The sequence below is a fragment of the Odontesthes bonariensis genome, chromosome 23 (assembly GCF_027942865.1).
Source record: "Odontesthes bonariensis isolate fOdoBon6 chromosome 23, fOdoBon6.hap1, whole genome shotgun sequence".
NCBI classification, from domain to species: Eukaryota; Metazoa; Chordata; class Actinopteri; order Atheriniformes; family Atherinopsidae; genus Odontesthes; species Odontesthes bonariensis.
Window position 1 is genome coordinate 18482815 of NC_134528.1, and position 27952 is coordinate 18510766.

Below are 27952 nucleotides of genomic sequence, written 5' to 3' on the forward strand. Positions count from 1 at the left end.
TTGCCTCTGCTTTGGTGATTGCTCAATCCCGGATGTGGCTAAGATAAAAATCTTATCTGCACCACTTGTTCACTGTTTGGATACGTCTGTTTCTTTAATCAGCAGTACAGTATATGTATGGCTCAGCTCCAAGTGTGCGCTCTAAACATTTAACTTGAGAAGTCAGGGTGCTTGTTTGACATTGTTCTGCATGGCACCACCAGTGCTCAGTGTTACTGTTCTAATATTTTGAGGTAATTTTGTTGTATCAAAAGGGTGAAGCAACGGGACCCATTCTTGTTATAAACTCAAGAATGAAATGTAATCAAATTTGTTGTCTTTATAAGTAGCCTGTTGTTTTCTCTTAACTAAGTAAAAAAGAAAACTTTGTCAGTGTAACTATTAAAAATTGGTCATGGTAAATAAGAATGACTTCTTATTGGTTGTTGGGTTGTACAAAAGTTGATTGTCAATATGATTGCCACGTGGGATAGAGCTAAATTCTTGATGGCGGTTTGCTCCTGCTCCATGGTGAGAAGTTCCTAAAAAAGCCTTTTTTTCAGGATGCCTTTTTTTATTTATATATTTTTTTTAACCACCTTTCTCTTTATACGTTCCCTCATTTCCCAATTCTTTTTAATGATTTCCAGCCATTCATTAACCAGAAGAAAAGCTTTCTCCAGAAGAATTGGGCCAAAACTGTGCCCACTAATGCACAAGGTGCACATTTTTACTTTTCCATTGCCATGGTCTGATTCACTTTCCTATCTTTTTACCTCTCACTTATCCTGCCGTTCTCTTCTGTCTCTGTCTTCCTTTCCAGTTCTGTCTGGCCAATTAATCATTTGTGTTAGAGAGGGCAGCCACCACTATTGTGTAACAACCCCCAAAAAACCCTCCCTTTTCTGTAAAGCCAAACAGGGCCTGACGGACTGCTCTCTCAGTTTATTCTAATGACTAGAACAGGACATTGACAAAAGGTTTCATTTAAAGTATCAGGGTGAGAGGTTAGCCTGTTTTGCACTAATAAAACAGTGGGGTAGCTGGGAAGGCATCTGCATGTGAAATGGTAGGGATGTAAGTCCATTTGGATGCATCTTTTTTTTTTTTTTTTTTGTGAAGTGAAGATAAAGCTTGAGTCTGAGTTGAATTCTAGTTTGGAATCATGCCCAGGGCTGGGTGTCTAGCAAGCTGTTGTCTTGTGATAACTTGCAGTGGCCACAGCTGCAGTTGAATATCTTTCAGAGTTGCAACAGGTGCACTTGCATTAGATGACCTGTAACCTTTCACCATAGTGTCGTGACTTCCAATCCAATCACCTGTTGAGGTTCAAGGCTCTGCAACCAAGATATCTTTAGAAAGAAAGTGCAGCCCTGGAGCTGGATCGTGACTTTACCCTTAAGCCCTCCTGAGACGAGCAGTATGTAACATTGATGGCTCTATGAATTTGCTGGAGCAATTACATTCATTTGTTCAAACATAATTGGATTCAGATTCTTCACTGCCTCTTTTACAAGCATGTCTGAATGAAGCAAAGACAGTACAATCAAGTAAGATATTATACAATATGTCATATTACCATAACAATTCTTATATTCTTTCCGTCTGTAACATGGCTGCGGTGGATGGGAACTGTTAAAAATATTGTTATGTGGTCAGACGGAGAGTAGAGGCTTCTGCTGCAGCTCAAACGCTTGTAATCCCAGTTTTGTCCAGTTCATTTCGCTCAGACGCTGTCGGTGCTGCAGCCAATTATCGCAGAAAAAGGTTCCAGAGTGCCGTAACTGTACTGTGTGTTCTTGGCCATTAATGTGAATGCTGTATTTCAAACTTTTGTCCTGTTGAAAGTGATGAATATACATTGCTAGGTCTGACCAAATGTTAGAATAATGAGGGGGATTGATTTTTAGAAGATTTTTTTTATTACTCTTAGAGTCTCTTAGAAATAAAGCTGGGCAGAGACTCAGTAATCCTCATCATATATATATATATATATATATATATATATATATATATATATATATATTAAAAACATCTAATCATGAAATCAAGGATATTCCATCATTTACAGTAAATGGTGTTAAAGACTCAGAAAATCTGTAAACATGAGCACGAGTGACATTGGTCAAAGTCAGTATTGGATGTTCTTGATTATTGGGTCATCAGACAGCACTGCATATAAAAACCAGGCCTGATTCTGTCATGGAAATCACTGCATGGACTCAGGAACACTTCCAAGATTCATTGTCCATGGACACAGTTTGGGTTGTTGTACATGTTTGAAAATGTTTTAATATAAACCAGACCAAGAACACAAAATTGTGACGCAAACGTTTTACACTTTGATGACTCTCTTTTTGTCTTTAAAGCAACCCGTTTGGGGAAAAAAATATGTTTGTATATGTTTATAGCCTTGATATAGAATAGTTCTGAATTCCCAAACAAGCACCTCTCCCAGTCTTTTCTCTTGGCCTGATGGTTTCCTTTGCATTGAACCAGTGAGGGTTTGGCAGTTTTGCAAACATTATCACAGACTTATCCGGATGTTACCCTCCCCCTCCTGTGTGATATCTTTATGTAGTGTAAGCTACAGTGCAGTTTTTTTTTTTTTTTTTGGATGAGAACATTTTTGTTTGCTGAGACTTTGTCAGAGATGAAGCATAGACTGGGTGCCCGTTCACCTTGTCCTACTTTCCAAAGTGCTGCGTCAGAGCACCATATGTAATGCTGTGGCAGGTCAGACTGCTGTCTGCTGTTTCAGGGCACCCTGTGACCTCGTAACTTTTTTTTTTTTTGCTTTGGAGCCAAGAAACAACCACAGAGCTGCAGCTGTAGGGGTGTTTAGGGATTTATAAGCTTCATTGCACCAGGAGTCAGTGGCTGAGAACAGTAAAGGTTGTGATCATGTACGTGTTTTATTTATATTTTTAAAAATTTTTGTTAAATTTAACAAATATCGGTTGTGTGACACTTGCTGTGTTGATGTTTTCAACACATGAATGTTATATTGCCATGAAAACCCAAAGATACCGTTTACTGTCTGATTGTTAGATGCTTAGCTACAAAGCTCTCTGTCCACTGTGACTTTGTCTATACAATCAAACTAACTCTCAATTTCTTTCCCACTGTTTTGACTGTGTTGTCTTTGTGCTTAGATTTAACTTGTATGATAAGTAACATTATTATGTTTGTTTTTTATTACAGCGAGGAAAAGGAAAGATTCACTTTCATGCCATAATGGTGGAACATTTCTCTTTCGGTCAGCAAACCTAGTTGTTGTTGCCTTGGTGACGTGTGGCCATGAACTGGGGGGAAGGGAACGATGTGTATGTTTGGTTGTCGAATTTAAAAAAAAAAAAAAAAAGAATATCAACAGGCTTTCTCTAGAAATGAGACAGTTCATCTTTAACAGGCTTTAGGATCAGCTGTGGTCAATATTGGACTTAGAAGAGTAGCATTTGCAATTAGCTTGCGGAATCGCTAGGTGTTATTAAGCTGTGGCGTCTCGGTGACGTGCACAAAGGCATTCAATGCTAAGCCACCAATGGTCTTTAATGAGCTCTTTGGTTTGTAGTCCATGATCCATTACTGACAACACCATGTGATTTGAAAATAAGATGACAACATGTTTAGCCTCCTACTTAGTTTTCAACCGCTCATCTCAACAGAAACCAACAAGTACACAACATTCACTGTGCAGATGCACTAAATGGTTAACACTGACTGCACTCTCCAGGGTGTGCATTTGATAAGCCGAGCAAGAAGACAAAACAGAGGATTCTTCTCCACAGATGGGAAAGAGTGAAGAAAACAAGAAGCAGACGTGGGATTATGTCAAATGTAGACGCATTAATTTAGCTGAATATGTCCAATATTTTTGGCAAAGTGGGGAAAAATTGAATCCGCGGATTGGGCATAAATTTATAAAAGAGAATGCGCTCACACTCGGTAACTTCTCAGACAAGAACAGCCAAGGCAACATGACACAACTCGACTGTAGCACCTGTTTCTGCAGCCAGCTCATCCACTCTGTCACCACCTAGACGCAGACGTTACAGTCGTTATAGTAGCACTTCTGTTGAATGACTGCGCTTGTTTAAAGCTGCAGTCGGCAAGTTTTCAAAATTACGAGTCTAAAGTCGGAAAATTCGAACTGATACAACTTCCAGGTCCCTCCCCCAACCTCTAACAAGCTCCGAATCGCCCCCCAAACCCCTCCCCCTCTGTGGACGAGGTTGTGCACGTGAGTTCACACCAGTGTGAGCGCACACAAGCTGGGGCAGACTCAAGCTCAGCAGCGTGTGCACAAGCTGTGATTGACAGGTAGGATTCCTCCACCGTAACTTGATTGGTTAAAAACAGCCGGGAGCGCTCGGTTTTTGCAAGCATGATTACAGGCTTCAGAGGGAGCTACAGATTTCGTTATTTTTCCTAAACAGCCTATTTAATATTCTACTTCCAGAATCCCATGACAGTTCAAGCTAATATGACTAAAAAAAAGTTGCCGACTGCCGCTTTAATCAAGTCCCCACACATTAGTCCACATGTGTTTTAAATGTTTTACACCGCCTAACAGAAATCAAGCATAATCCTCGCCTCTGTTTCAAAAGAATCCTGCTCTCCCAATAGAGAAAATGCCCTCCATCATCCAACTTGCCCTCCTCTTCCTCCTCCTCTGCATTTGCTGGCTGCTGGCCTCCTAACACAGCATTAAACCACCCACATCCTCTCACCACTCTCCACGAGAAAAGCACTGCCACCACCCACAACCCTCTTTGAAATACCTGGTACAAATATGTGTGAAATGTGTGCTGTTGGGATTTTTGTTCCTCTTCATTTTCCTCAGTATTTTTTGCGGTGGTACGGTTGCAGTTAGCCTTCACTATAGCCCTTAGTTTCCAACCATCTGAAAGTCTTGCATACCAGCAGTGTGAGGTGTATTTTAGAATGCCTGGAGGACGTCCCTTGGCTCTTCGGAGATGTCAGACATCCACCATATGGCCTTTTCTGATTCTTTTTGAGCCATACATTTATTTAAAGTAGACGCGGGGTTGAGGGATGTAATTGCTCTGCCTTAAAGTTATCTTGATATCGAGATAAAAATTAGAGGACAGTGAGGTGATGGTAATCTCGTCTGTGATCAATCTGTCAGCTCTAGCTCCTCTCCAGATTGCTACATATATCTATATTTGTTGTGGACTTTGGGGGCAGAGAAGCAGTAGTTTAATGGTCTTGTAGAGCAAGTATGAAGGTGACTCCATCCAACTGGCACCTGAGGATGTTTCCCTGCAGCAGTTTGGCATGCTCAGTGGTATCAAAAATGTCTGTTTGCGTCTGTTGACCTCAGTTGCTATGGAAAGATTTATTGCATGATTACTGTTATTGGTAATAAGCAGAAGATGGACCCTGAAAAAACCCGATTCCAGGCCATGTTCATGAGTCAGTATGAAGCGGTGCCAGTTCATCAGTTAATCTTTTGGCTCTGGTGTCTGTAATGATCAAAGTCAAATGTCTAAGGATGCAGAGTGAAGAACTTGGAATTGTGCTTAAGAATCCTGCTTGTACATGCCTAAAGAGGAGTAATGAAACTTAACGTGTGAAGTCATAGCATGGAAATTTGTCACCACACAGGTTGGTAGACAAACTGGCACCAAGTACCAAGAAAACAGATGTTTCTCATCACCATACAAGTGTTCTTAACTAACTTGGTGTATGACCAGTATCATGGGTATATTCATGTTAAAGATGGGTAAATACAATTCTAAGATTTTGGATCTTTTGGAACTCGGTCGCTCAGAAAAATGCAATTCCTCTCGTTCCGCTAGAAAGCAAGTCTGTCAGACCCAAAAATGTTGATGGCAGAGAAAGAGAACTGCTTTGCAACCAAAATTGAAACTAGACTATTGGCCTTTTGCCAGGAGAAGCAAATATTTCTTCCACTGTGTCATAAGCGAGAATGAAGAACATTTGCTAAACTGCACAATGGCTAAGACTGAGGGGAGTCAAGGGCACAAAGAGATGCATGCATGCAAGGTACTCACTAATTACCTTCTTCTAAACAGAGTGGGCTCCTAATGAGTGCTATTGTAATGCTGCGTAACATCTGGACTGACGTATGACTGATTTGGAGCGGAGCGTCAGGTCTAAAGTATGCATTTTTAGTCTTAGATGGTATCCTTGATTGTGTTTGCTATATTCTAAACTATGTTATTAATTTGTTGCATCCTCTTTTCTCTCTGAGTTAGTGTGAACTGGAAATAATCTCCATTTGCTTATTTTTCCAATCACTGAAGCTATTTGTTAAATCTGCTGTCATACATATAAAAAAAGAATAATAAAATTACTAAAGGGCACATAGATAATCAGTTAAATAGTTAAATATCGAACTGTTGCAGCAGTTTACAGTTTGGTATTTGTAAGAGCAGTTCAACATTCCTGCAAAGGCTGTAATGGCACTTAAAAACAAGACAAATGGCCGCTCTTTTGGTTATCGCAGACCATGCAGCGCTGCCGTACCACCCCATTGACTCCCACTGAAACAGTATTTATAGTATTGTCTGAACGACTTGAGAGATATGACTACAGTTTTTTCAGGCCTCATAATTTCCATGCTCTGATCACAAAAGGACACTTGTTTTGGCCTCTTGCCTCTTGGTTATATCCTTGTTGAGGGTTAACAGGAGGAGTGGCTCCGTGGACTGTTGTGGCTGACAATCCCGCATTGTGTGAACTGGTGCTGATTCACAAAGGACCCATTGTGGAGAGTGGTGGCCCAGGGAGAACAGACAGGGCCTAGGTTAGGTGACAGAGAGTTGTGGGTTTGGGGGGCCCTGAGTCTGGGTGCTCCACCTACGGTGGCTAGCCCACTGTAGGGGTTTGTGTAGGGGTTTGTGTTGGCGCTCAGCTGACACAGTGTGGGAGCTGGCAGGGTGCACCATGTCAGAGGAGACCCGTGCTACTCCAGGGTAAAATAAATGCTGTACTCCCACGTTGCTACTACCTGCACGTAGGCACTCAAATCCTTGTCAGAAGTGAGCTGATTTATGAAAATATCTTTTTAATCAAAGCCGTTGTCCGTCTCTGATTTATTTTTGTCCACTAGAGAATCTAATACAGTGATTATAGACCAGGAGGCTTAAGCTGCTTTGTACAACTGTTCTCAGAATTTGAAATATTTTGGCGTTTATCCTCTTCTGACTCTGGCTCAAGGTCAAGCCAACATGTGTGGTGTACATGTGTGATTTGTTTACACAGACAGATGGCCGGGCCGGGCCGGGCCAGGCAGTCCAAAGTCACAGCCTGAAAGCCCTTTTTTTTTTTTTTCCCCCCTTCTGTCTGCTGCACCGCTGTTACTCATGACCACCAGCTCACGGCTTAATCTCCTTTCACTCACCCCCAACTCATCTCCGTCGTCAAACCTTCCTCCTCTTTTTGTGTCTGAGAGTGACGTGGCTCTCAGTTGAAGTGGCCACCGGTCTCTCTGCCCGGCCTGAATCAGGCCCGGTCCCTGTCCAGCTGTCTCAATGTCTTATTTGACCATCTGCATGTCGGGCCCGGCTGTTGCTCTGGCCTTTCACCTTAGTGTCGAGCCCTATTGTGATGGGTCTTTTTAAAACCATGGGGTTTAAAACGTTGAAAGATAATAGTGAATGAATAAGTCATTGCATCTTTGTGGCTCTTATTGTAAAGAAGAAAGGTTCCAAGGTCACTTTTACACTTATTTTAGGCAGACTAACCTGTTATCCACTTTGTTTAATTTTCTTCCCATTTTGCCAGCACGATGTAGACAGCTGCAAAGAAGTGAATGAAAGTGAGACCCAACGGTGACAGAATAAACAGGGCCTCTCATCTGCCCCATAGGTTGTAATTAACACAACTGTTGACTATTGACTTCTCCGTCCACATTAGAGGCCATCCACCAGCCTAAATTGCTCTGTTGTTGACAAGCTATATTTATGCAGCACAGTCAGATTTATTTGGTCACTTGCAAACCTTTTAATTTAGCTTCAAGCTATATCTCTTAATATATGTTGATTTTTCTAAGGGCTGTAATTCATCATCTGTGGTCTGGTTCCTTTGGCTTTGATCTGCTGTGGTATTTCAGTGTATCTTTCAGTGTCTGCACATTTAGTACAGTGAAGGTAGGACCCAAAAGCTGTTTAAACATCTCCCTGCTCCCAGTGTGCTGTGTTACACAATTCCCATTTACTCCATTGTACAAATATAAATCCCCTCAGTCAACAAAAGATTACGAAGGCTTCTCACAAGGTTTGTGCAAGTCATTTAGAAGTCAGACTAAGTAAAAGTCAGATTTGCGTGTACAATAATTTGCTTTCTTTGGGCACTTTTTTTTTTTTTTCCCCATGTAGGAATCTGTACATGGAAGATCAGTAACTGCAACTCCAGTTTGTTCTGGAAATTTTTTGACAGTGATACAATTTTTGTTATTTAAGCTGTTTACCAAAATGTGTTGAAGGGATATTTCTATTATAATTCTGAGTTTAAAGTGCAGATTTTCAGTGTTGATTTGAGGTTGTTAACATTCATACAGAAGGGATGCTGTCAGAATGATAAAGTTAAGTGTGGAGCCTCTCTTTTTCAAAGGATCTCAGTTGATTTGTAAGTTGGCTTAATTTGTTACATGGACAGCTGTGAGCTATTCCTTTTGTTATGCGTTTATTAATTCGGCAGGTAAAAGGTCGAGTTATTTTTTCCTTGTGTGGCAGTTGGGTTTGAAAACTGTTGTTGTGAATCCTCAACATTTATTCAAGAGAGGAAGTGAGGAAGGGAATCAATGCGAAAACAAATCTATCAGATGGTGGGAACAACAGTGGGCCAAATCAATACTTTGATACATTTTCTGAATAGATGAATAAATACATGAACAAATGAATATACATAATGGTGAGCTCAGCAGTATACAAAGGGCTAAACCTCTACACAAGATAACATTGATGAGTTATCTCATCATTTCTAAGGTTAAGAAAGAAACCTTTATAACTTCCTAAGAATCCAGGCCACTTCTGAAACGTTGTTCTTTAGAAAGCTGAAATGACAATTAAACTACACTAGACTAATGGGAAGAATGACCTATGAAGACGGCTTGAAATTGATTATGATCCAAAGTTTTCACTCTGACCATTCGAGTGATGCACCTTGGTTGTTGCTGATAGTAATGTACAGTGCAAAGTTGATAATCATAGTTTAAGAGAGTCCAGCTCTATCTGACAACACCCAAAAACGCAAAGCACAGGCTTCAAAGTTTGTTTTTAATCTGTGTGATCTTTCTGTTTCCTTTGTTGTATAAAGTTTGCACTATCGCTCCCTTCTGCCGTGGTATTCCATGTCTTTTGCAGATGTACGTCATGGCGTTGCAGTTGTAAGTTGTCTTTGTAAAGGGCAAGAGATATTTTGTTCATTCAGTCACTGGCAAAGGGAAAAGACCCAGCAGGGGGCCGCTTGTCGCTGCCGGTTCTTCAAGTCAGTTTGGTTTATAGGAGCCTCGGCTGACGCTTCTCTGAGCAGGCGTGTGGTTGTATGTGTAGGGGTTTGACCGGGGAGCTTCACAGTGCAGATGAATAATAGAAAAAAAAAACATATGTGAAAGCCATCCAGAAGTTTCTGAAGGTAAAGAAGGGAGCCTGATTGTGTTGAAATCAGTCGAACTCAATGACTCAACCATTGAAGAAGACAAAACTAAAGGATGAAAAGACTAAATGAAACACGGCTACAGCAAAGGTCTGAAAGAAACCCATTCTTTGGTAATGTAGTCCATAAGTTTCAGACTAATGGCTTCACACATTAAAAAGCAGCATTTTATTTATTGATATGTTAATTTGTACAATTACATCTTAGACTCTGCATATTGGATGTTACTTAAATGTTTCCTCCAATTTGGAGAAGGGTGCCCTTCAATAAAAACTATAAAAAAAATATATATATTTTTTTTAAAACCTTGCTCATTTTTTATACTGTTGTAACTATTTTCATGAACAGCTAATCTAAAATGGGTCCAAAAACATTTAAACTGTGTATGAGATGTGTACAGCAGCTTCACTTGGAGCGATGCATCTCTTTCCGAGTACACTGTGTACCAAGTTAAACCTGCAGGTTATTAATCTGTAGCTGTTATTCACAGCCGACAGCATTTATACGAGTATAGATCAGTGTTTGCTGCCGAGTCTGACCTTCACTGCGACAGAAAAATCTATAAATGACTAAATGAAAATATGAACTTGTACTGTTAATAAATGGAACAGACGATCCCGACATTCTTGACATTAGTACAATGTACGGAGTTGGTAGATGTTTAGGGGGTAGTACCTGACGAACGTATTTAAACAAATAGGAAAAACAAAGCAAGTTTAATGCTCGACATTTGGTCCGAACACACCAAACATCCTAAAATTCCCTCAGTATCTCTGCCTGTGTGATTTTCATTGTTCCTCCCTTCCTCAGGTCTGAGGATCTTTTTTATTTATTTATTTTTTTCTCTTCCAGCTCCAAAAAAAGTCCATAAATGGTTGCCATTTACTGTAAAATTCAATCAAGTTTTTTCTACTTGAATATCTCATTTTCTCTAGCGATTGCAAACTTGATTCATTGTGGGCATGTGTTGCAAAAGTCTTCTGTTAAAGTGTTAGTTTGCCATTTTGCACATTAAGCCCTGTTTGGGGGTATTCTGGGATGAGTTAGAGATGTTCTGATCACAATTTGGACATTTGGTGCTGAACGGAGCATTTAGGTATCCACTGCTGCAGCCCCCCCACCATTGCATTGAGTCAATGACCACTCAAGCAAACAATCATAAAACGGCATTAAACTTTCGTTTGCAGAGACATGAAACTCACCGTGTGGTCCGTGGTGGACAGCGATACGTTGGCTCGAAAATCACCGCGAAATACGCTTCCAGAGAAGTTATATTACCATTATTGTCCGTCTTCATTGATTTGTATTGGTTTGACTAGTATTACTCCGCGCGCTGTATGTCGCTGGATGTCTTGTTGCTGCTATTCAACGGTGTCCGGAAAAATAGGTCCACCAAATGCTAAAACAACTGTTAGAAGGCACATTTCGCTGCGATTTTCGGGTCAATTTATCGCTGTCCACCACTGACCACACGATGAGTTCCATGTCTTTTCAAATGAAAGTTTAATGCCGTTTTTATGATTGTTTGCTTGAGTGGTCATTGACTCAATGCAAAGGTGGGGGGGCTGCAGCAGTGGATACCTAAATGCTCCGTTCAGCACCAAATGTCCAAATTGTGATCAGAACATCTATAATTCACCCCAGACTACCTAAAAACAGGGCTTAATGTGCAAAATGGCGAACTAACCCTTTAAGTTATAGTTTTATTTTTATTTTTTTTTTTCATGGGGGAACTATAATGGGATCATGTACTTTTCTGTGATGGGCCAAAGTTATCTGTGACGGTATAATCAGCCTTCCAGTGTTTCTGAGTGCAGAAACAGTTTAATGGAGGAGAATCATAACAGAACTTTAAATCTTCTTTGTCCTGTACAACCAGATGGGGAATCGGTTGCAGAGACTCGCACTCTGAGGAGTGATATGAGTGAAGCTGGGAGACTGACCCACAATGAGAGGAAGGGCCAAACTGCCCAGTGCCTCTCAAATGAGTCTCACCTTAATATGAGGTTTTAACAATGGGATGGTGAGCTCATTGTCGAGCTCACCATCCCATTGTTTTTTTCTGCCTGTCAAATCTTCCCCCAAATTTGTCCTGTTAGTGACCACGACTTTCATTTCCCTCACCAGCAAATGTAAATAACAGAGATCTCAATAAAGAAACCTTATTTGGAATAAAGAAAAGATTCTTCTTGATTGAAGTTCTAGTTATATAAACATTATAGTGTTTTTGCCATCTGGTTTGAGCATTCACCCTTTGATTAGAATAAATAAAAACTGTCCCATTTCTTTTTAAAAGCAACTTAAAGTGTGTTGTTATTCCTGTAATTATAACTGACTTAAGCCAGGACTGGATGGGAAGTACTTTCGTCATACAATCTCAAACTAAATCCATCATAGTCATGAGCAACTGTCTGGTTTTCCTATCAAATTAATTTTGCTTGAGCAATACTTTATGAAGCGGACCTTTTTTTTTTTCTTTTTTTTTTTTTTTTTTAACTGTATACTTTGAGCGTTTTATGTAATAATTGCTTTTTAACTGACTATTTCAAGTCGGAGAAATATCAAAGTGAGCTCCACCAAGAACATTTGCCTTTGCACAGGCTGTTACATCAGCGTGTGGCATGCCAGGCTTGGCATGACAGCTTGCTGGGGTGGATTTCTGAAAAGGCTCACCATGCGGAGGGTCTTGTGGACACGTCTGTTCCACTTCCATACTTAACACTTTCTCTGCATGTTTCTATTGTGATCCTACAGCCCAGCACATTACCCCAGGGTACAATCAATATGAACCAGTGCTCTGATGTCATCGATGGCGAGTCCAGGACGGGTCAGAAGAACTCGCTGTGCATCGTCACCCCTGAGAAAGAGCACTTCATCCGGGCTGAGTGTAAAGAAATCATCAATGGGTAAGATTTAATGGTCTGTTACTATAGCAACCACAATGATCTGTTGTTTCTGAACTCGCAAAGATGCTCCAGTATATGAGACATGAGTGGATAAGATTTACAGAGATGAAGGGAAATAGTTGTGCGCAACTGCGTTTGCAGCCAAAACTACTCTGCCCCCTGCTGTCTGCTTGAGGCTGTGCTTTGTTGAGTGTTGTAATTCATACTGCAGTGACAGTGCACATTCTTGAACTGTTTCCTCTCCCTGCTTCTGTATCCCCCCTCTCCCTGTGTGCACAAACTCTCAGATTCCAGCACACGGATCATAGTACACAAACCTAATTCTCTATAATTCAGCTGTCTCTTGTGCCTGTTTTCTGCACTGCCTCCCTCTCCCTGGCTGTAGCACACATATCATGGCTATTCTTAGGGAACTGTGACTCACGACACCCACTCTTCAGTGTCATACCTGCTTCACTGTACACCTCCCACTTTCCTATCATCTGGCTTCCATCTGTTGCTTCTAGGCCATCACACAACCGTAGTTTCCTTAGAAAGATTGTCATTAACTGACAGAGAAGAGTGTCTTTTTATTTATTTATTTATTTATTATTTGAAATGTTTTTTGACTCATTGACAGGCATGATGTGTGGGCACTCGTTCATTTAAAAATGCGTCATGTTTGCATCTCTTGACGGCTTTGAGCGTGACTCTCCACACCAAAAGGATTTCATAATTTTCAAAGTGGGTGGATGAGAAAGGGAAAAATCAAGATGGAGCATGAGCTTCCTGTAATGTAGTCAGATCCTTTTAGTAGTTTGTGTTGCATATTTGTAGAGTTGATATTCTTGGCTGCTGAGAATCTAGGAGTCATTTTTTATTCTAACCACAGTCCTTCAGTTCAGTCCTGTATTTTCCGGCTTAAGGCAATCTTAAAAATGGGGTAATTTCTTTTCAACTACTAACTTACCAGTTATGCAGTCATGCACACTTTTGTCAATTCTCACCTTGACTACTGTAATTCACTATACCCAGCTATCAGTAAGGGCTCCTGTATATTGTCTCCAGTTGATTATATACGCTGCAGCTACACTCATTACCAGGACAAAAAGGCATGGAAACATCATTCCTGTGCTTGCCTCTCTACACTGACTGCCTGTAAGACTTTGTACTGATTTTAGCTTTAAAAAGCCTAGCCCCAAAATCTGTCACAGACTTTTTGACCAGGTATGTTCCCTCCTGACGGTTCATGTCCCTGCTCGCTTTTCCCGGAATACAATTTAATGGAAAAGGTCCAATCGCCCTTTGTCACAGAGTCCCAATCTTACGAAAATCTTTGCCCACCGAATTAAGTCACCCCAAAGCTGTAACTACATCAAATTAAATTCAGTTCAATTCATCAATGGTAATCCCAAACTAGTTGTAGCTTGGCAACAACTTAGCTCATGATGTCACGTGCAGCATCAGCAGGTAACGCAGATGAACTCTCCAAGCAGACAACATGGGCAGAAACTCCCAGCCAACAGCCCACCCTTCTGAGCGCAGAGACGCTACCACCTCACTGTTCGTAGCCTCTGACCGATATTGAATGATATACCTCCTACCTCCTTGTCAGATCTCCAAGCTCGCCTTGAACTTCCTATGATGTTCAGGGGAAAAAAATTGTCCAAACTTCCTCCTCCTTTTTCAAATCGAAACTCTGCTGCTTGCTATTTATTTGTTATTGCAGTTACTTTGTTCATTTCATCAGATTGACAGTTTTCCTGACGAGCACAATGGTTTAGTCTTTCCCAACGAGAACTTCAGCCTCTTTTTATATAGATCCAGCACGGCTATGTAGTTTTTGTATAGTTTATGTAATTGTGTTCGGAGTTACGCTATCACTGTGACCAATTTTGCTATTTGTAGATGGCAAGAGGCTCTGACTGTGTACCCCAGGACCAACAAGCAGAACCAGAAGAAAAAACGCAAGGTTGATCCTCCCACTCACCAGGTAATACATTGAGTCACACTTTCCATGGTAACATGCTTTTATCTTCTCGCTCTGAACAAGGTTTAAGGAATAAACTGCCAAGTGTAGGTGAGGCACATGCATTTGAACCTTGATATTTTTTCAACAATTTATTTAGTTTTTGAATGCTGCATAATCCTGGAAAATAATCTGTTATTCTTCTTTGATGCCATCTTTGTTATAACTGAAATATTTCCAGAGACACAAAGATACTCGGCCACTTTGGCTCCTCGTATGACAGTAGCACTTTATAGGTAGATATGACTATATATATCAGTTATTTCAGATGTGATAAGTGTCATAAATTATCTGCCATTTATATTAAAATATATATATATATGTTTAAGGATGACCTCTGCTGTGGAAAGATGCAATTGGAGGCTTTTTATTTTTAGCGTCGTGTGCCAGCTTTTTCCCTCTAAATGGGAGAGACGGATATACTTTTACTGCCAATAACATCCTTAACATTTCACACCATATCTATTGGCATTCTTGAGTCACACGATGCATCCATCTCGATGGGCCGCGTGGTGTACACTTATTTGCACTTATTAGCTGCAAAAAAGTCTAGAAGTATTTAATTGGATGGCATTGCGAGTACTATAGATCAAAGGTTATCTGTGTTTCTATAAGTAATGCCTGCAATATACTTCAGACATTGTCTACTTGGTTTTGCAGACATGGAACAGGATCACGTGCATTACTTAGTAGGCAGCAAAAAATGCAGAGCTATCAAGCTATTCTCAAGCAAACAACCATGGGTAATGACAGTAGCTGCCTGCTTTAAAAACTTTGAACAGTAACTTTCAGCAGTGTGACTGATCCTCTCACATGTGAATTTGCTGGTTCACTCAATTTCATTGTCATTTCCAGTAGCTACCGTCTCACCTGCCAGGCTTTTCCTGCCTGTTCGGTTATTAACCTTGTGGCTCTAATCAGAGTTCTTTGTGTGTGTGTGTGTGTGTGTGTGTGTGTGTTTTGGGCCGCTCTCAGAGAAGTCTTGCATTCAATACTTTAAGTTGAGGGCTTAAACTCTCAAAATTTCCATGTAAGATCCCACAAAGATTTTACTCTTTAACAGCGCTGAGCTCTTGGAGTCTTAATTAAACACACATTTAAGTTTAAGCCTGTAAAAGAAAAAAATTGGGACTTGGCTACTAAATACCAGCAGTCCTGCTTATTAGCTGACCACGCACATTCAATGCTTTGTGGACTGGACCAGAGCAAAAAATCCCGGCAGAGCGCAATAAAGTTTATAGGATAAAAATGAAAATATGGGGGCAGTGGATCAGATGTTTTTAAGGATGTCTATGCAGAGGTTAGCATTTACAAAGCAAAACACAATTACAACAGCCAGAGAACAAGGTGAGCACAGTCTTTTAAGTCATTCATGCAACATCAGTCAGACACATAAAGTCCCTAGGAAATGGAATACAGCGTTTATGTCAGTACAAACTCACATGTACTTCGGACGGTCCACTCCCTTAAAGGGAATTGTCCCTATACAAACAGAAATATGCAAGGCCATTAACATGATAATGGTTTTACTGTTAAATAAAGACACAAGATATATTGATATAAAGCAGACCACCCACTGGGGGGGTCAGAGGTTTTTTCCTCTTTCCTACATCCTTTCTGAGGTCAGGCCAAACTTGTGGTGAAAAAAAAAAAAACATTCTCTGAAGTTCATTGTCTGGTTCCTCTAATGACGGCACCCTGAATAAGGCTGCGACCTTATTGGGCTTACATAAACAGACTCATTTGCTGAGGAACAGTGGTGACATAGTGCTGACATTGACTGTGATCCATATGACCCCATGTGAAATCATTCATTTTTTTTTTTTTATTTATTTATTCTTTTTTTTTTTTATCCCTATTGTTGTCACTTATTCTGTTTGTCATCTCAATGAAAAAATATCTTGCAGTAATTTAGTGTAAGTTAAGCACAGACTTTACACTTTATGGGTTGTCATAGTGGGCTTACAGAGTGCTCTTCCAATGTGCTGGTCTTAATAAATAACTAGGGCTCTGCAGTGTCATCATGTCACTCAGTACACCAGAGCAAGCGACAGTTGTAGCAAAGCTCAAAACATTCAAGTACCTCCTTGAACAGCACATTCCATTATTCTGTTTCAATTTGGATGTATTAATCAACCAAATTCCAAGTGCAACTTCTTCTGTATTAATGTTTAACTTTCAACATCTACTGTTTGGAAAACAATGTATTCATACTATTTTTAACCCCTTGTTTTATGCCACAGCGTTTTCCCAGTAAAACAAATGAAGCTATGCAAACAGTTTAGATTAATGCTGTAGAGCAGGATTTGCTTGCGTGAGAGATGGACAGCACTTAAATTAACGTTGCAGTGGTCAAGGCTAAGCTGTATAATCAGGGCTAATAATGTGTGAGGGTCATCGTGCTTTCATTACTTATCTGCTGTCAGTCTCCATCAATGTCTCATAGGTTGGTGGTAACAATATGACAAATTGTCACTAACGCATATATCCACCATTGTGTGGTGGTTTGCATTTTTCCACACCTCACGGTGTCGGCGCCACATTTCCACTTGAGAGCCCTCCTCCCACTTCAGCACACTTTTATTGGTGACATATGCTTGTTGTTAAATACCCAGGCACAATAACATGTTTGCCTTCTGGGTTGTGCTCCTTTATCAAGGCACCTCACAGTGATGGGCCTTTACGATAAAACCCCTAACATCTTGTAATTGTGCTTTACTTTGTAGTTCTTCTGTAGCATTATGTCTTTGTCAGACTGAGACGAAATGTAATGTTTTTTTTTTTCTCCATTTATTGGTAATAATCTCCGGTATTTAGCAAGCACTAACTTCAAAGGCTTTTTGTGATTGGCAGGAGGGAGTAACTCCAAGCCAGTGTTTTTCCACTGAGGACATGAATGGACATCCAGTGAGTTCAGCGTGGCCAAACGTTTTATTCTGCTTCCAGCTTTAAAAATCAGAGGCTTTAAAACTTCAATCCTTATGAATAATCTGGGCTCTGATCAGTCCAGGGGAAGGGTGAAATAAAAGCACATGATTTTTGCTTCCTGCTCTAATACTGAAAGGGAGATTTTTAGCATAACAGCATGTTTATGGTGATTTGGAGTTGGCTGGATAAAAAATTGAAGAAGAATCGCTTTGTTTTGGAAATTTTGTTCTCTCTTGTTTGGATCAAATTTGATTGATTGATTGCTGAAGGTATGAAAGATAATGTTGACACCACCGCTTTGAATAACTTCGCCCTCATCAATCATATATGAGGATTTTTAACGTTCCAACATTTTCCACCCCTGCAGAATGTCAGTGTGTTTTTTTCCCTCTGTAAAGCAGAGGAATACAAAGAACAGATTTGTTTGCCGTAAATTAAGTTCTTTGTTCTTTGCCATACTGTTAATATCTTGTTCCTTTCCATGCTTCCTCCCTCTGTTCTTCCATAATTTATAATTTAACGAGTGTAAAAGAGTTTCTCTTGCAGGTAATATATTGGATTCATCTGATATTTTACAAAAGGAAAAACAAATCAGGATTTGCGAAAGAGGAAAAAAACACATTTTCAATATTTAGGTCTTTCCATTTCCATTTTAGTATTTATTTATTCTTCCATTTCTTTCCTTCTCATGTTCCTTATTGTAGTTTTTCTGTGACCTTACCTCCCATTGTGTCCCTCCCTCTACACATCCACTCTTCCCGACCCAATCCATTACCCAGGAGCCTGGGCCTGCTAAGGTAACGGTGACCAGCAGCAGCAGTGGAGGCAGCATCCCATGCCTGCCCAGCAGTATAGCCGGTGCAGAGCGTGTCCCGATGAGCCGTGCCACCCTGTGGCAGGAGGAGAGCCGCTGGAGCAGGGCCACCATCCCCTGCAGCCGCAGTGCCTCCTGCATCAGCCAGCTGAGCCAGAGCCAACCAGACTCCAGTATCACTACCCAAGATGGTGAGGAAGTGGGACTGCATCACTTTTAGATAAGGGAATCAAAGGAAGTAGATGCTTTGTTAGAGCTAACTAATGCTTGGTTCATGCTTGAGCTTTCTCAGACACTTTGCCTTGACAATATCAGTTTTTATTGCAATATACCTACCTATCCTGATGAGTACTCCAGTACACAGCAGATGTGTAATGCAATGTAGTACATGCAATATACATGCAAGATATTTCATGTCAGTGACACTGTGTCTATATTTCAGATCGTGGCACAATAAGCAGTGGGCGAAAGGTACGAGTAGAGAGTGGTTATTTTTCTCTGGAGAAGACCAAGTCAGAACCTTCTCCACAGTCTGCACATCATTCCCAGCCACCCCAGCATCTGCCCCTGTCCTCTTCAGCATCATCCTCCTCGCTAGGAGCTCCCAGTTCCAGGTACACTTCTGAATCAGAAGCCCAGATTTCCCCTCATCAACCCTCCCAAGACCTTCTTCCCTCTCCAGGTGCACTTATTTCCCCAAGCTACTCCACCATCAGCTCCTCCCAGAGCTCACTGGACTCTGAACCCAGTGGGGCTGCATCCACCTGGGAGGGGCACAGTGGTGGTGGAGGGAGCACTAGTAGTGTCAGTGGTGGGGGAAGTAGAGTTGCCAATTCCGGCAGGGAGTATGCAGCTCTGTCTGATGTGCCACGGGCTCGCAGACTGAGCTACAGAGAGGCCTTCCGCTCAGAGAAAAAGCGCCAAGAGCTGAGGGCGCGAACACGGAGCCCTGGGAGGGAGGAGGTGGCTCGGCTGTTTGGACAGGAGCGCAGGTGAGAATAAGTGCCCTGCTCAGTTTCTTGCTTTTGCATTTTGAAGAATCAAATCACTGCCTAAACACACATCACGCCAGAAACGATGCACATAGAAATGTGGTAATGATGGCAACATAATTATCATTAATGAGCCACTGGTTGTTAGCGCTTGGCATTAACTGGAAACCTTCAGACGGCATGCTACATAATTATTTGGAGCTCATGCATTATCTCAAACATGTAGTTTTTTAGCACCACCCTGTGGCTGCTGTTTTTGAGGCACTCCTGGCTCTTGAGAATCTTTTGCTCCTGCTGCCTACCCTAGCTTACCAGTGGTTTGACATTAATGACTTGGGGAAATGAATTGCACGTTGTTACTTTATTTTCTACAAGTCTCTGCCTTTTGCTCTTGCTACCTTGCTAGTTTGTTTTGTCGTTTCAATCTTTTCCAGGGGCTTCTGAACAGAACTTCTCAGAGCTAAAGCTCAACCAACCCCTCCACCCCTGTCCCAATGCTGTTCCCTGCTGGTCACCGCTGATTCCTGCTTTCTCTCATTTCATCTCTGCACCACCTGGGAGCACACACGTGCACTGTTTCATACAAAACATTCCTAATTTCCTTTAGTTTTCTACCAATACTAAAGCATTTTTACATGGGGTTTAGTCTCCCTAAATTTAGTCTCTCATATCTTGAATACATATACTTTCACAAGTGCAGTGCCTAAAGGTAATGCCAACTGTTGCCATTGCTGCTACCTCTGCAGTGTATTTAATACATCATTCTAGTCATTTTCCTTTTTTTCTAAAGTTTGTCTCTTGTCGTATACCTGCATTCTTTTTTCTTCATTGTATATTTGAATTGTCCTCTTTGGGGATGTAATTTTTGTTCTTCATCACAAAAGGACTTGATTATAGCCTAAAGGAAAGCTTTGGATGTTTAGATCTAATGCTTTCTTTCTGCTTACTGCAAGCTAAATTTTCTTGTATCCCATTTAAAACCTGTTTTTGACCAAAATTTGCTTTCATGTCATGCTTTGATCATGTTTTGTTACCTAATTCTGCCACAAGGATGGTATGCTGCATCATTGTTTTATTCTATTATTGTTTTTTAAGAATGCCCATTTTGATTTGTTATGTTTGTGTTATGCTCATTGTTTAGTCGGGCATACAATGTATATTAAGAAGTGTGGTCATTTTGTGTCACTTAGGCGATCTCAAATCATTGGCCGGTTCGAGGAAAGTCAACACGTGGAGCATATGGACACAGCTGGCTCCAATGATTCCTCAGCTAAGACCACGTCAATCCAGAGACAAGGCCGCAGTGAGAGACGCTGCCTGGATAACAAACATGTAGGCAATTCTCTTTATTAAACACAAATCAGTAAAATGAAGTAAATTCTGAAGAGTGAACTTAAAAGTAACACTAGTTTATATTTGCAGGAGATGTCACTTGATGCAGGGAGGGACTGTTTAGCCCCCGATGTGTCCAGCTCCAGTTTTGTCAACTTAAGAAGAGCCAAGTCATTGGACCGAAGAGTCACTGAATCGTCAATGACTGTGAGTGCATGAAAAATGTCACCTGCGTTAAACAGGGGAAGATGAGACGAGTGCAATGGAGCTGAAACCACTTGCCTCCTCCTGTTGACAGAGTTTATTCTTACATATGCTTTATTCAAGATACATTAAATTATTCTAAAATGTGCATAGTTTTGATCTGCTCCCACTTCTTAACTGCTTATAGTGTGGTAAGCAGCGATTTACTCCTGCAAAAAAATTCAGCAAAGTTGTTACGACCCCTGCATGTAAAAAAAACAAAAACGAAACAAAACAAATGTCTGTTCCAGATGAAGGGGACTTAATTTAGATTTTGCACAGCTACAAACCTTATATAAAGTCTAAAAAAAATATCAGATTATTCTCCTTAGAATTGTTTAGTTCATATTGTGAATAGGTTTAAAATCGTATAATTATTTTAACTCTAAAAGGAGTCATCTTTACGGATAATCTCTATCTCTGCTGAAGCATCACTGATGTAATGTGAAGGGAAATAAAACGTAATATGAACCACTTGAGTGTAAATATAATTAGACAGAGGAAATATGACTGAGGATACTTGACATTTAAGCTAACAACCATAACTTTCACTTAACCTGCCAGCTCGCCTGGGATGCTACAATGCTAGCTCAACACTTGTATGACAAACATAATATCCGATAGTTCTTTTCAGCTATTGATTGTGCCTTTATCAGCAAGAAAAGGCGTCTTCCTTAACCCACCACAGTTCCTCTTCGGTAATTAAAACACGCTGGATAGTGGATGCCATCCCTGCACTGATGTAAGCTTACACACGTTGCAGAATCAGCAGAGTGACGACAGCTTAGTTAGTGCCATGCTCCTCAGTGCCAGCTTCCCTTTACACTTTTGTGCCTCCTCTGTCAGCAGCAGATTACTTTCACACCCTTACGCAACCAAAGACCATCAGTCCCTGCTTGAAACATATATATGCAAGAAGATCTGTTGTTTCAGTAAAACAATCACAGGAATAGCTTATGCACCAGCAGCTGTACCAGGTTGATTTTTTTTTTTTTTTTGTTTATTTATTTTTCTTGCCTGTATTTACGAGCTGCTCGTTATGACCATATTTAGTTTTTTATTAAGGAAATTTGGTAATAACAATACTTATGAATCATGAAAGCATAGCTTAATGTGCTCTAAATTTAGTCCACTAGATTGAGAAATGATACATGAGTGATTAGCCATGTTCAGGCATTTGCTTAATGTTTGTATAAAGGGACCTGGTCAGGAGAATGACAGTCTGCGCTTGTCAGTTTTCTCAAGTAAAATGTATGTAGCCTTCGGGCTAATTTCGGTTGCTTTGGTGTCTTTTTGAGGTCTGACTCCTGTTAGTCTGAATGTGGTCGGCTCAAGCAGCGCTGCAGGGTAATCCAGTCAGCGTGTGGCTGCTCTGTCTGTCCGAGCTGCAGCTGCCAGAACCCCCCACCCACTCCAGTGCACACATATACACACACCACTGCCACCACTGCTACTGATGATTATAAATAGCCAGCACAGAAGCAGCCTCAGTTGTGTGCATGTCCCCGAGATAGACGGAAAGAAACAGATTGTCAACATATGAACTGAAGGCAGTTGGCCATCAGAATGACTCTCTGCCAGGCGGTGACTCCACACCTGATGAAGCTCAACAAAAACAAGGTATTGTTGAGTGGGCAGAAGCTAGGTTTTGGACGACTTGGTTCACTTTAGAGTCTATAAACAGACTTGAGCTTGGTTTCGATGTGCAGCAGTTTGTGTTTCACAGGGAAAGTCCGGCTCCCAGTTAGTCTCTGTGTGTTGAGCCACATTTTAGCACTTAAACTTATTTACCTTAGGCATGTAAATGGTAATGCTGTTTAGTGAGATGTCAGCATTTTTCTTATTGTTACTCTGATCTGGAATAAAGAAATCCTTTTGATGACTTCTATAGTAATGCAAGATAAAGTGAAGTTGAAACAAAAAGTTTCAACGAAGTGTAATTGTCTTTGTCCCCTATGGTTTCTAATGTTTAAGCAAAATCCTCTTATTAGCTAAATGTGTTAAACTGGTTGAATTGCATGATATTACATCCCTTTGTTTCTTAATTCCAGCCGGATCTGCTAAACTTCAAAAAAGGATGGATGACCAAGCTTTATGAGGATGGAATGGTAATTTGTCTTTCAATCGAAGAATTGAATAACCATCTGTTGCTTGATTTCTCTACTAAACAAATAAAGTGATGAAATCTGATTATTGGTCTTTGTAAAGATGTGTTTCTTCCTCCTTAGTGGAAGAAACACTGGTTTGTCCTGACAGACCAGAGTTTGAGGTACTACAAGGACTCGATTGCTGAGGAGGTAAGACTTCTCCCGCAGAGTGCACATTTGGATCAATACAGTCATGATGCAATGAGTGTTGGTTACTCTGTGTGTTTTTGTTTTGTTTTTAAACTTTTCTTTCTCCCCTAGGCCTCTGAACTGGATGGTGAGATTGACCTTTCCACATGTTACGATGTCAAAGAGTTCCCAGTCCAGAGGAATTATGGCTTTCAAATCCTCGTGAGTGTTGATTCTTCATGTCATCCATCGTGCCGTGTCGTTAATCACCAGTAGAGATGAAACTCATTGTCTACACATTTTAGCTCTGTCTCCTGCCAGTCTATAAACAGCTTCGGACACCATGTGCTTCAGGTATCAGGTTTTTCCGTTTCTCTCTGTGAAACGCTTCTTTGTCTGACATGAAGGATGTCACTTGACTTGTCATCTCTCGGTGAGAGACTGACATCATAGTGGTCTAAATCTGCGACTGTAGTTGCCATCCCTTTCGGTCTCCTCCGTGTGTCCTTCATCCAACACGATATGTTTATCTAACCTCTTATATTCCAAAAGTTCCGTCCTTGACATAGACACAGGAATTCGCACAGATCAGTGATGTTGCATAGATTCTGCAGTGAATGAGATGGTTCTTTATTCATAGAAGACTTTTGCTATTTAACATTTTTCTCACTTGTTTTTGGCCAATTTTACAGCAGTTTCCAGTGCAGCTTTTGTTTGTTTTGTTTTTTATGGCAGCAAGGAATCTTTCCCTGTGCTCTATAGGTTTAAGTTTACCCTTGTTAATCCCGTTTGAGGGTAACGATGGTCACAAGGTTATTTAATTTGTTTACATATGCTTGAAGTTGCTTCCGCAGCTATTTTCTTCTGGAGGATGTCAGAGATGTCTTAGTCAAGAGGATCGTTGTCTCTTTGGCTGAGAACAACATGGGTTTGGTGTCAAAATTAATGACTCCAATATTTATATCTACTCTCTTCACACCACGGTCAGACTGGAAGGGGCTGTCCTCATTAACTTTGCTGCTCTGTAGATTATTTTAAATCTTAATATCTGGAATGAAAAACAATGCTCTCTTAAACCACATTACTTTTGTGGTCTCATAGTTGCTTGTCTGCCACTAGAGGTCTCTGTGTGTACATGATTTACTCCACAAACAGTAACTCGTCACTCTGTAAAGTACTGATGTGAAAAGAAAAAAAAGATGATGTGTAGTTATCTCTAAAATTTGATATATCTTTCAGTGTAGAGCTTTACACACCAGATCGATTCTAAATGTAACCATGTGTAATGTTACACTTTAAAGTGGCAGCAATTGAAGATTTAAGTTTACACTCTTCCACAGGTTTACACAGCTGTGCTGTATGTTTTATGAAGACATGAGCTCGTTAAGTGTTTTTAAATAAAGAGAAAAGCAGAGAAATAAGTCTAAAGATTTGTTTTCTGTCAAGGAAGCCAGCAAAACCTTTCAAAAATAGGAATAAAGCGAAAATGCAATAAAATAATGTTTTTCACTGCAAATCGAGGATGTAAAGTTGAGACATTTTACATTTAATGGTTGCAAGAATGAAAAGAAGGACAGCAGCAGAGCTTCTCCACTTAGCTTCTTTTTTCCCCTAACATTGTCAAAAAGTTATTTTAATCAACCTCTGTCATTTGAAATTGAAATGCCTGTCTATTTGTTTTCAGTGTAAAGAGGGACCGTGCACCCTGTCAGCTATGACCTCTGGAATCCGTCGCAATTGGATTCAGGCCATAATGAAGAATGCGCGACCCACTATTGCCCCCGACGTCACCCGGTAATACCCAGCCAGGATTAACACCGACCACTGGCAGATATAGCGGATACTTTTCTCACTTTATACATCAAAATTCCTGTCTCCTCCTCACCCTCTCTTCCCTTCTCTCTCTCCCCTCTCAACTGGTATTTTCAACCCCGCTTCCAGGAAAAACATCTCTCTGAAACTATCCGTTCTGAAGCCCAGGTTGGAGTGCTTGTGTGTTGAATTTCTCCCCCTCCTCAAACAGTGATGTAATTGCTCAGCAATGTCAGCCCCAGCGTGTTTGTCGTTCCACCATACGTCATGTGACTGAGTAATGTCTCCCCGTCCGTTATGCCACAGTAGAGGCACGCGTCAACATGCTAGAATAATCTGCCCGACACCAGGCTGATGCTAATCGTCATTGTGATGTGACTGTCCACTCAGTGAGCTTTGGAAGTAATTACAGAACAACTTCAAATTCACAACCACTAAAACAGAAAAGTTGAGTAACTAGACAAAGTAGCGAGAGTAAAACAAAACACACTCCATGTTTTTTCTCTATTTTTAAAGACAAAGCTGAGGATTGCTTTTCAGACGGCACATTACACATGATGCTATGTACATACCACATTCACTGAGTCACACACCTTTCTGTCATTTGTCTCCAAGGCAGCTCTGTCCAAGTTATTTCTGTTGCAGACACCTGACCGATCCCTCTTTTTCACTCTTCAGCAACGACCCTTCTCATTTTCCCTTTTTCCCTCCCTCACACCTCCTGACACCTTCACAAAACACAGTGAAAATAATAACAACAATGCAAATGTAGCCACTAAAGTCTTTCCAGTAAATTGCATTCATGTCGAGGCTAAAAGCCATTGTCAGATCACCAATGCTGTTTTTAACCCCCGCTGTCTGCCTTGTAAATGTTTTGGTGTTTAATGCCTTTACTTGGATCCTCTCTATCATTGTTTTTTACTGTTTGCTTTTATGTCAGGGTATCTGCAGGTCATAAATAATTAAAAAATATACATAGTTTCTTCAAAAAGACCTCCAGGTTGATCTTTCTCACCTGGCAGTAATATTAGTTACTGCACGGTCTTTCTGTGTGGAGTTTGCATGTTCTCCCCGTGCATGCGTGGGTTTTCTCTAGGTGCTCCAGCTTCCCTCCACAGTCCAAAATGCATGCATGTCAGGTTAATTGGTGATTCTAAATTGACCGTAGGAATGAGCGTGAGCGTGCATGGTTGTTTGTCTCCGTGAACACCCTCATCCAGGGTGTACCTCGCCTCTCGCCTGATGGTGCCTGGGATAGGCTCCCAGATGGGCCACATGTCATATATGCATAACAATTCATTTTAACCTGACAGGCCCAGTGTTGGTGTAAAATATGCCTGCTGGAGAAGGAGTGAGTTAAAGATATCTGGCTTGTCAAATCGATGTGTGATTAAAAATGCTTCCTTCTTCTGATGGAGGTTTTTTTTTTTTTTTTGTTCTGTGTTTTTCATCATTAATTGAAAAGAACGCAAGTTAAAGCAGGATTTGTGAGAATTGGATTTTGAGCTCACATGGGGAAGTGTCAGTTAATGGATGACTGACACGTATTTAAAAAAGAATTACCAGTTATCAAAACTTACTTTTGTGAGGTACAGAGAACACGTTTGCAAGGATGATTGTGATTCAAGGTAATTGAATTGAATGAACTCAAAAGCTCCTCAAAGCTCACACATCTAACTCGGACTCTGCAGAAACCTTGTAAATGCACAGTTGATTGAAGCTGCACAGTCAGAAATGTTGTTGCATTGTTGCCATGTCCAGCAAAACTTTGTGTGGTAGAATTAGAGCTTGAGCTGATCGAAGTATAATATTTCCTTTGAGTTCTGTTTAAAAATGGCTGCAATGACCTTTTTTTTTTTTCTTTTTTTTTTTAAATTGTGTTGCGTTTTTAACCCTTCAGATCCCTCCCTGATGAGAAGATAAAAGGTCATGTGATGTTGGAGCCATGCCCACAGGCCAGCCCTGATCCAAGCCCAAATCCTGAGTTCCCCAAGTCTGATGGCAACAGGCAGCCGCCAGGCGGCAATCCCTCCGCCTCTCAATCTGAGCCACGTAAGAGCAGAGTCCGAGAGCGCAGACGAGAGGGTCGCTCCAAAACCTTTGACTGGTCTGAGTTCAAAATGGAGCAGACAGAGAAGCCTGTGAAAGAGCGAGCAGACACCGTTGACCTCGGCTCATCATGCTCTACAACCTCCTCTTACTGCTCACCCTCTTCTTCTGCCTCCTCTTTGGCATCTTCTCCCGTCTCTTCCTCCTCCCTCCAAACCTCGTCTGTATCCGGAGCTCACCCACCCTCTTTGACGACGGAAACGGACAAGGAGAGCGTACGAGGAGGCATCTCTCCCCACGCTCACATCTCAAATACCGTAACTGTTATTTCAACGTTTAACGCTACACCACTGGTACGGCCATCGGCACCTGAGAGCCAAGAGCAAGGAACGATGGAAGTAGATCACCCTACCGCTGTTTGTCACGGGAGTGAAGAGAAGACGGACGGCAAAACCTCAGAAGTCCAAGAGGAGATTGAAGAGCGATGGCATCGGGTAGAGACGACACCATTAAGAGAAGAGAAGCAAGTGCCCATCAACACCACTTTAGGAAACTCTGACCGATTGCCTTCACATGAGTTTGCTGCGCTGCTAGACAAGGAGGTGTGTTTTCACAGTGTGGACAGTTTTGTGTCTTAGAGGTTCTGTACTTTGTTAGACTTTGTTAGATGTTTAATACCTGGCATCAAGTATTTGAATATGTCTTCATTTTGGTTTGCATTGGAATTGAATAAAGCTATGTGGGATCTCTTTAAAACACGTGGCATCCAAAGTTTAGAGGTTCAAAACCCTGAATGTAGACGTGAAGTCACAGAAAATCATTGTATTTAACAGAAAGTCCTGGAGCCATAGACATCAAAAGTTGCCTTCTTAACAAATCTTCTGAAACCTCCGAAGTTCTCAAAGTTTTATCTTAATAACTTGCATGGAAATGAGCTGTATGAAATTCCTGGCAGTTTTCATTAC

The 27952-nt window shown here is 41.0% G+C and overlaps 1 protein-coding gene across 5 annotated transcripts in view; it reads left to right on the top strand.

Annotated features, from left to right (window-relative positions):
- The window catches only part of LOC142374329 (myosin phosphatase Rho interacting protein), a 50618-nt gene that overhangs the window by 10995 nt on the left and 11671 nt on the right, over positions 1-27952 (top strand). For 2 of the 5 annotated variants that reach the window (XR_012768691.1, XM_075457963.1), the window contains exons 4-16: positions 12382-12533; positions 14421-14505; positions 17395-17448; positions 18249-18474; positions 18726-19275; positions 20466-20607; positions 20698-20814; positions 22902-22958; positions 23079-23147; positions 23259-23348; positions 24811-24920; positions 25068-25106; positions 26839-27589. Coding sequence is in view for 4 of the 5 variants with exons in the window: in XM_075457963.1 (XP_075314078.1) it covers positions 12382-12533; positions 14421-14505; positions 17395-17448; positions 18249-18474; positions 18726-19275; positions 20466-20607; positions 20698-20814; positions 22902-22958; positions 23079-23147; positions 23259-23348; positions 24811-24920; positions 25068-25106; positions 26839-27589 (2442 nt within the window). In the remaining variant the exon portion in view is untranslated. The remainder of the gene's footprint in view (positions 1-12381; positions 12534-14420; positions 14506-17394; positions 17449-18248; positions 18475-18725; positions 19276-20465; positions 20608-20697; positions 20815-22901; positions 22959-23078; positions 23148-23258; positions 23349-24810; positions 24921-25067; positions 25107-26838; positions 27590-27952) is intronic. The other 3 variants (XM_075457966.1, XM_075457964.1, XM_075457965.1) reach the window with 3 other exon arrangements.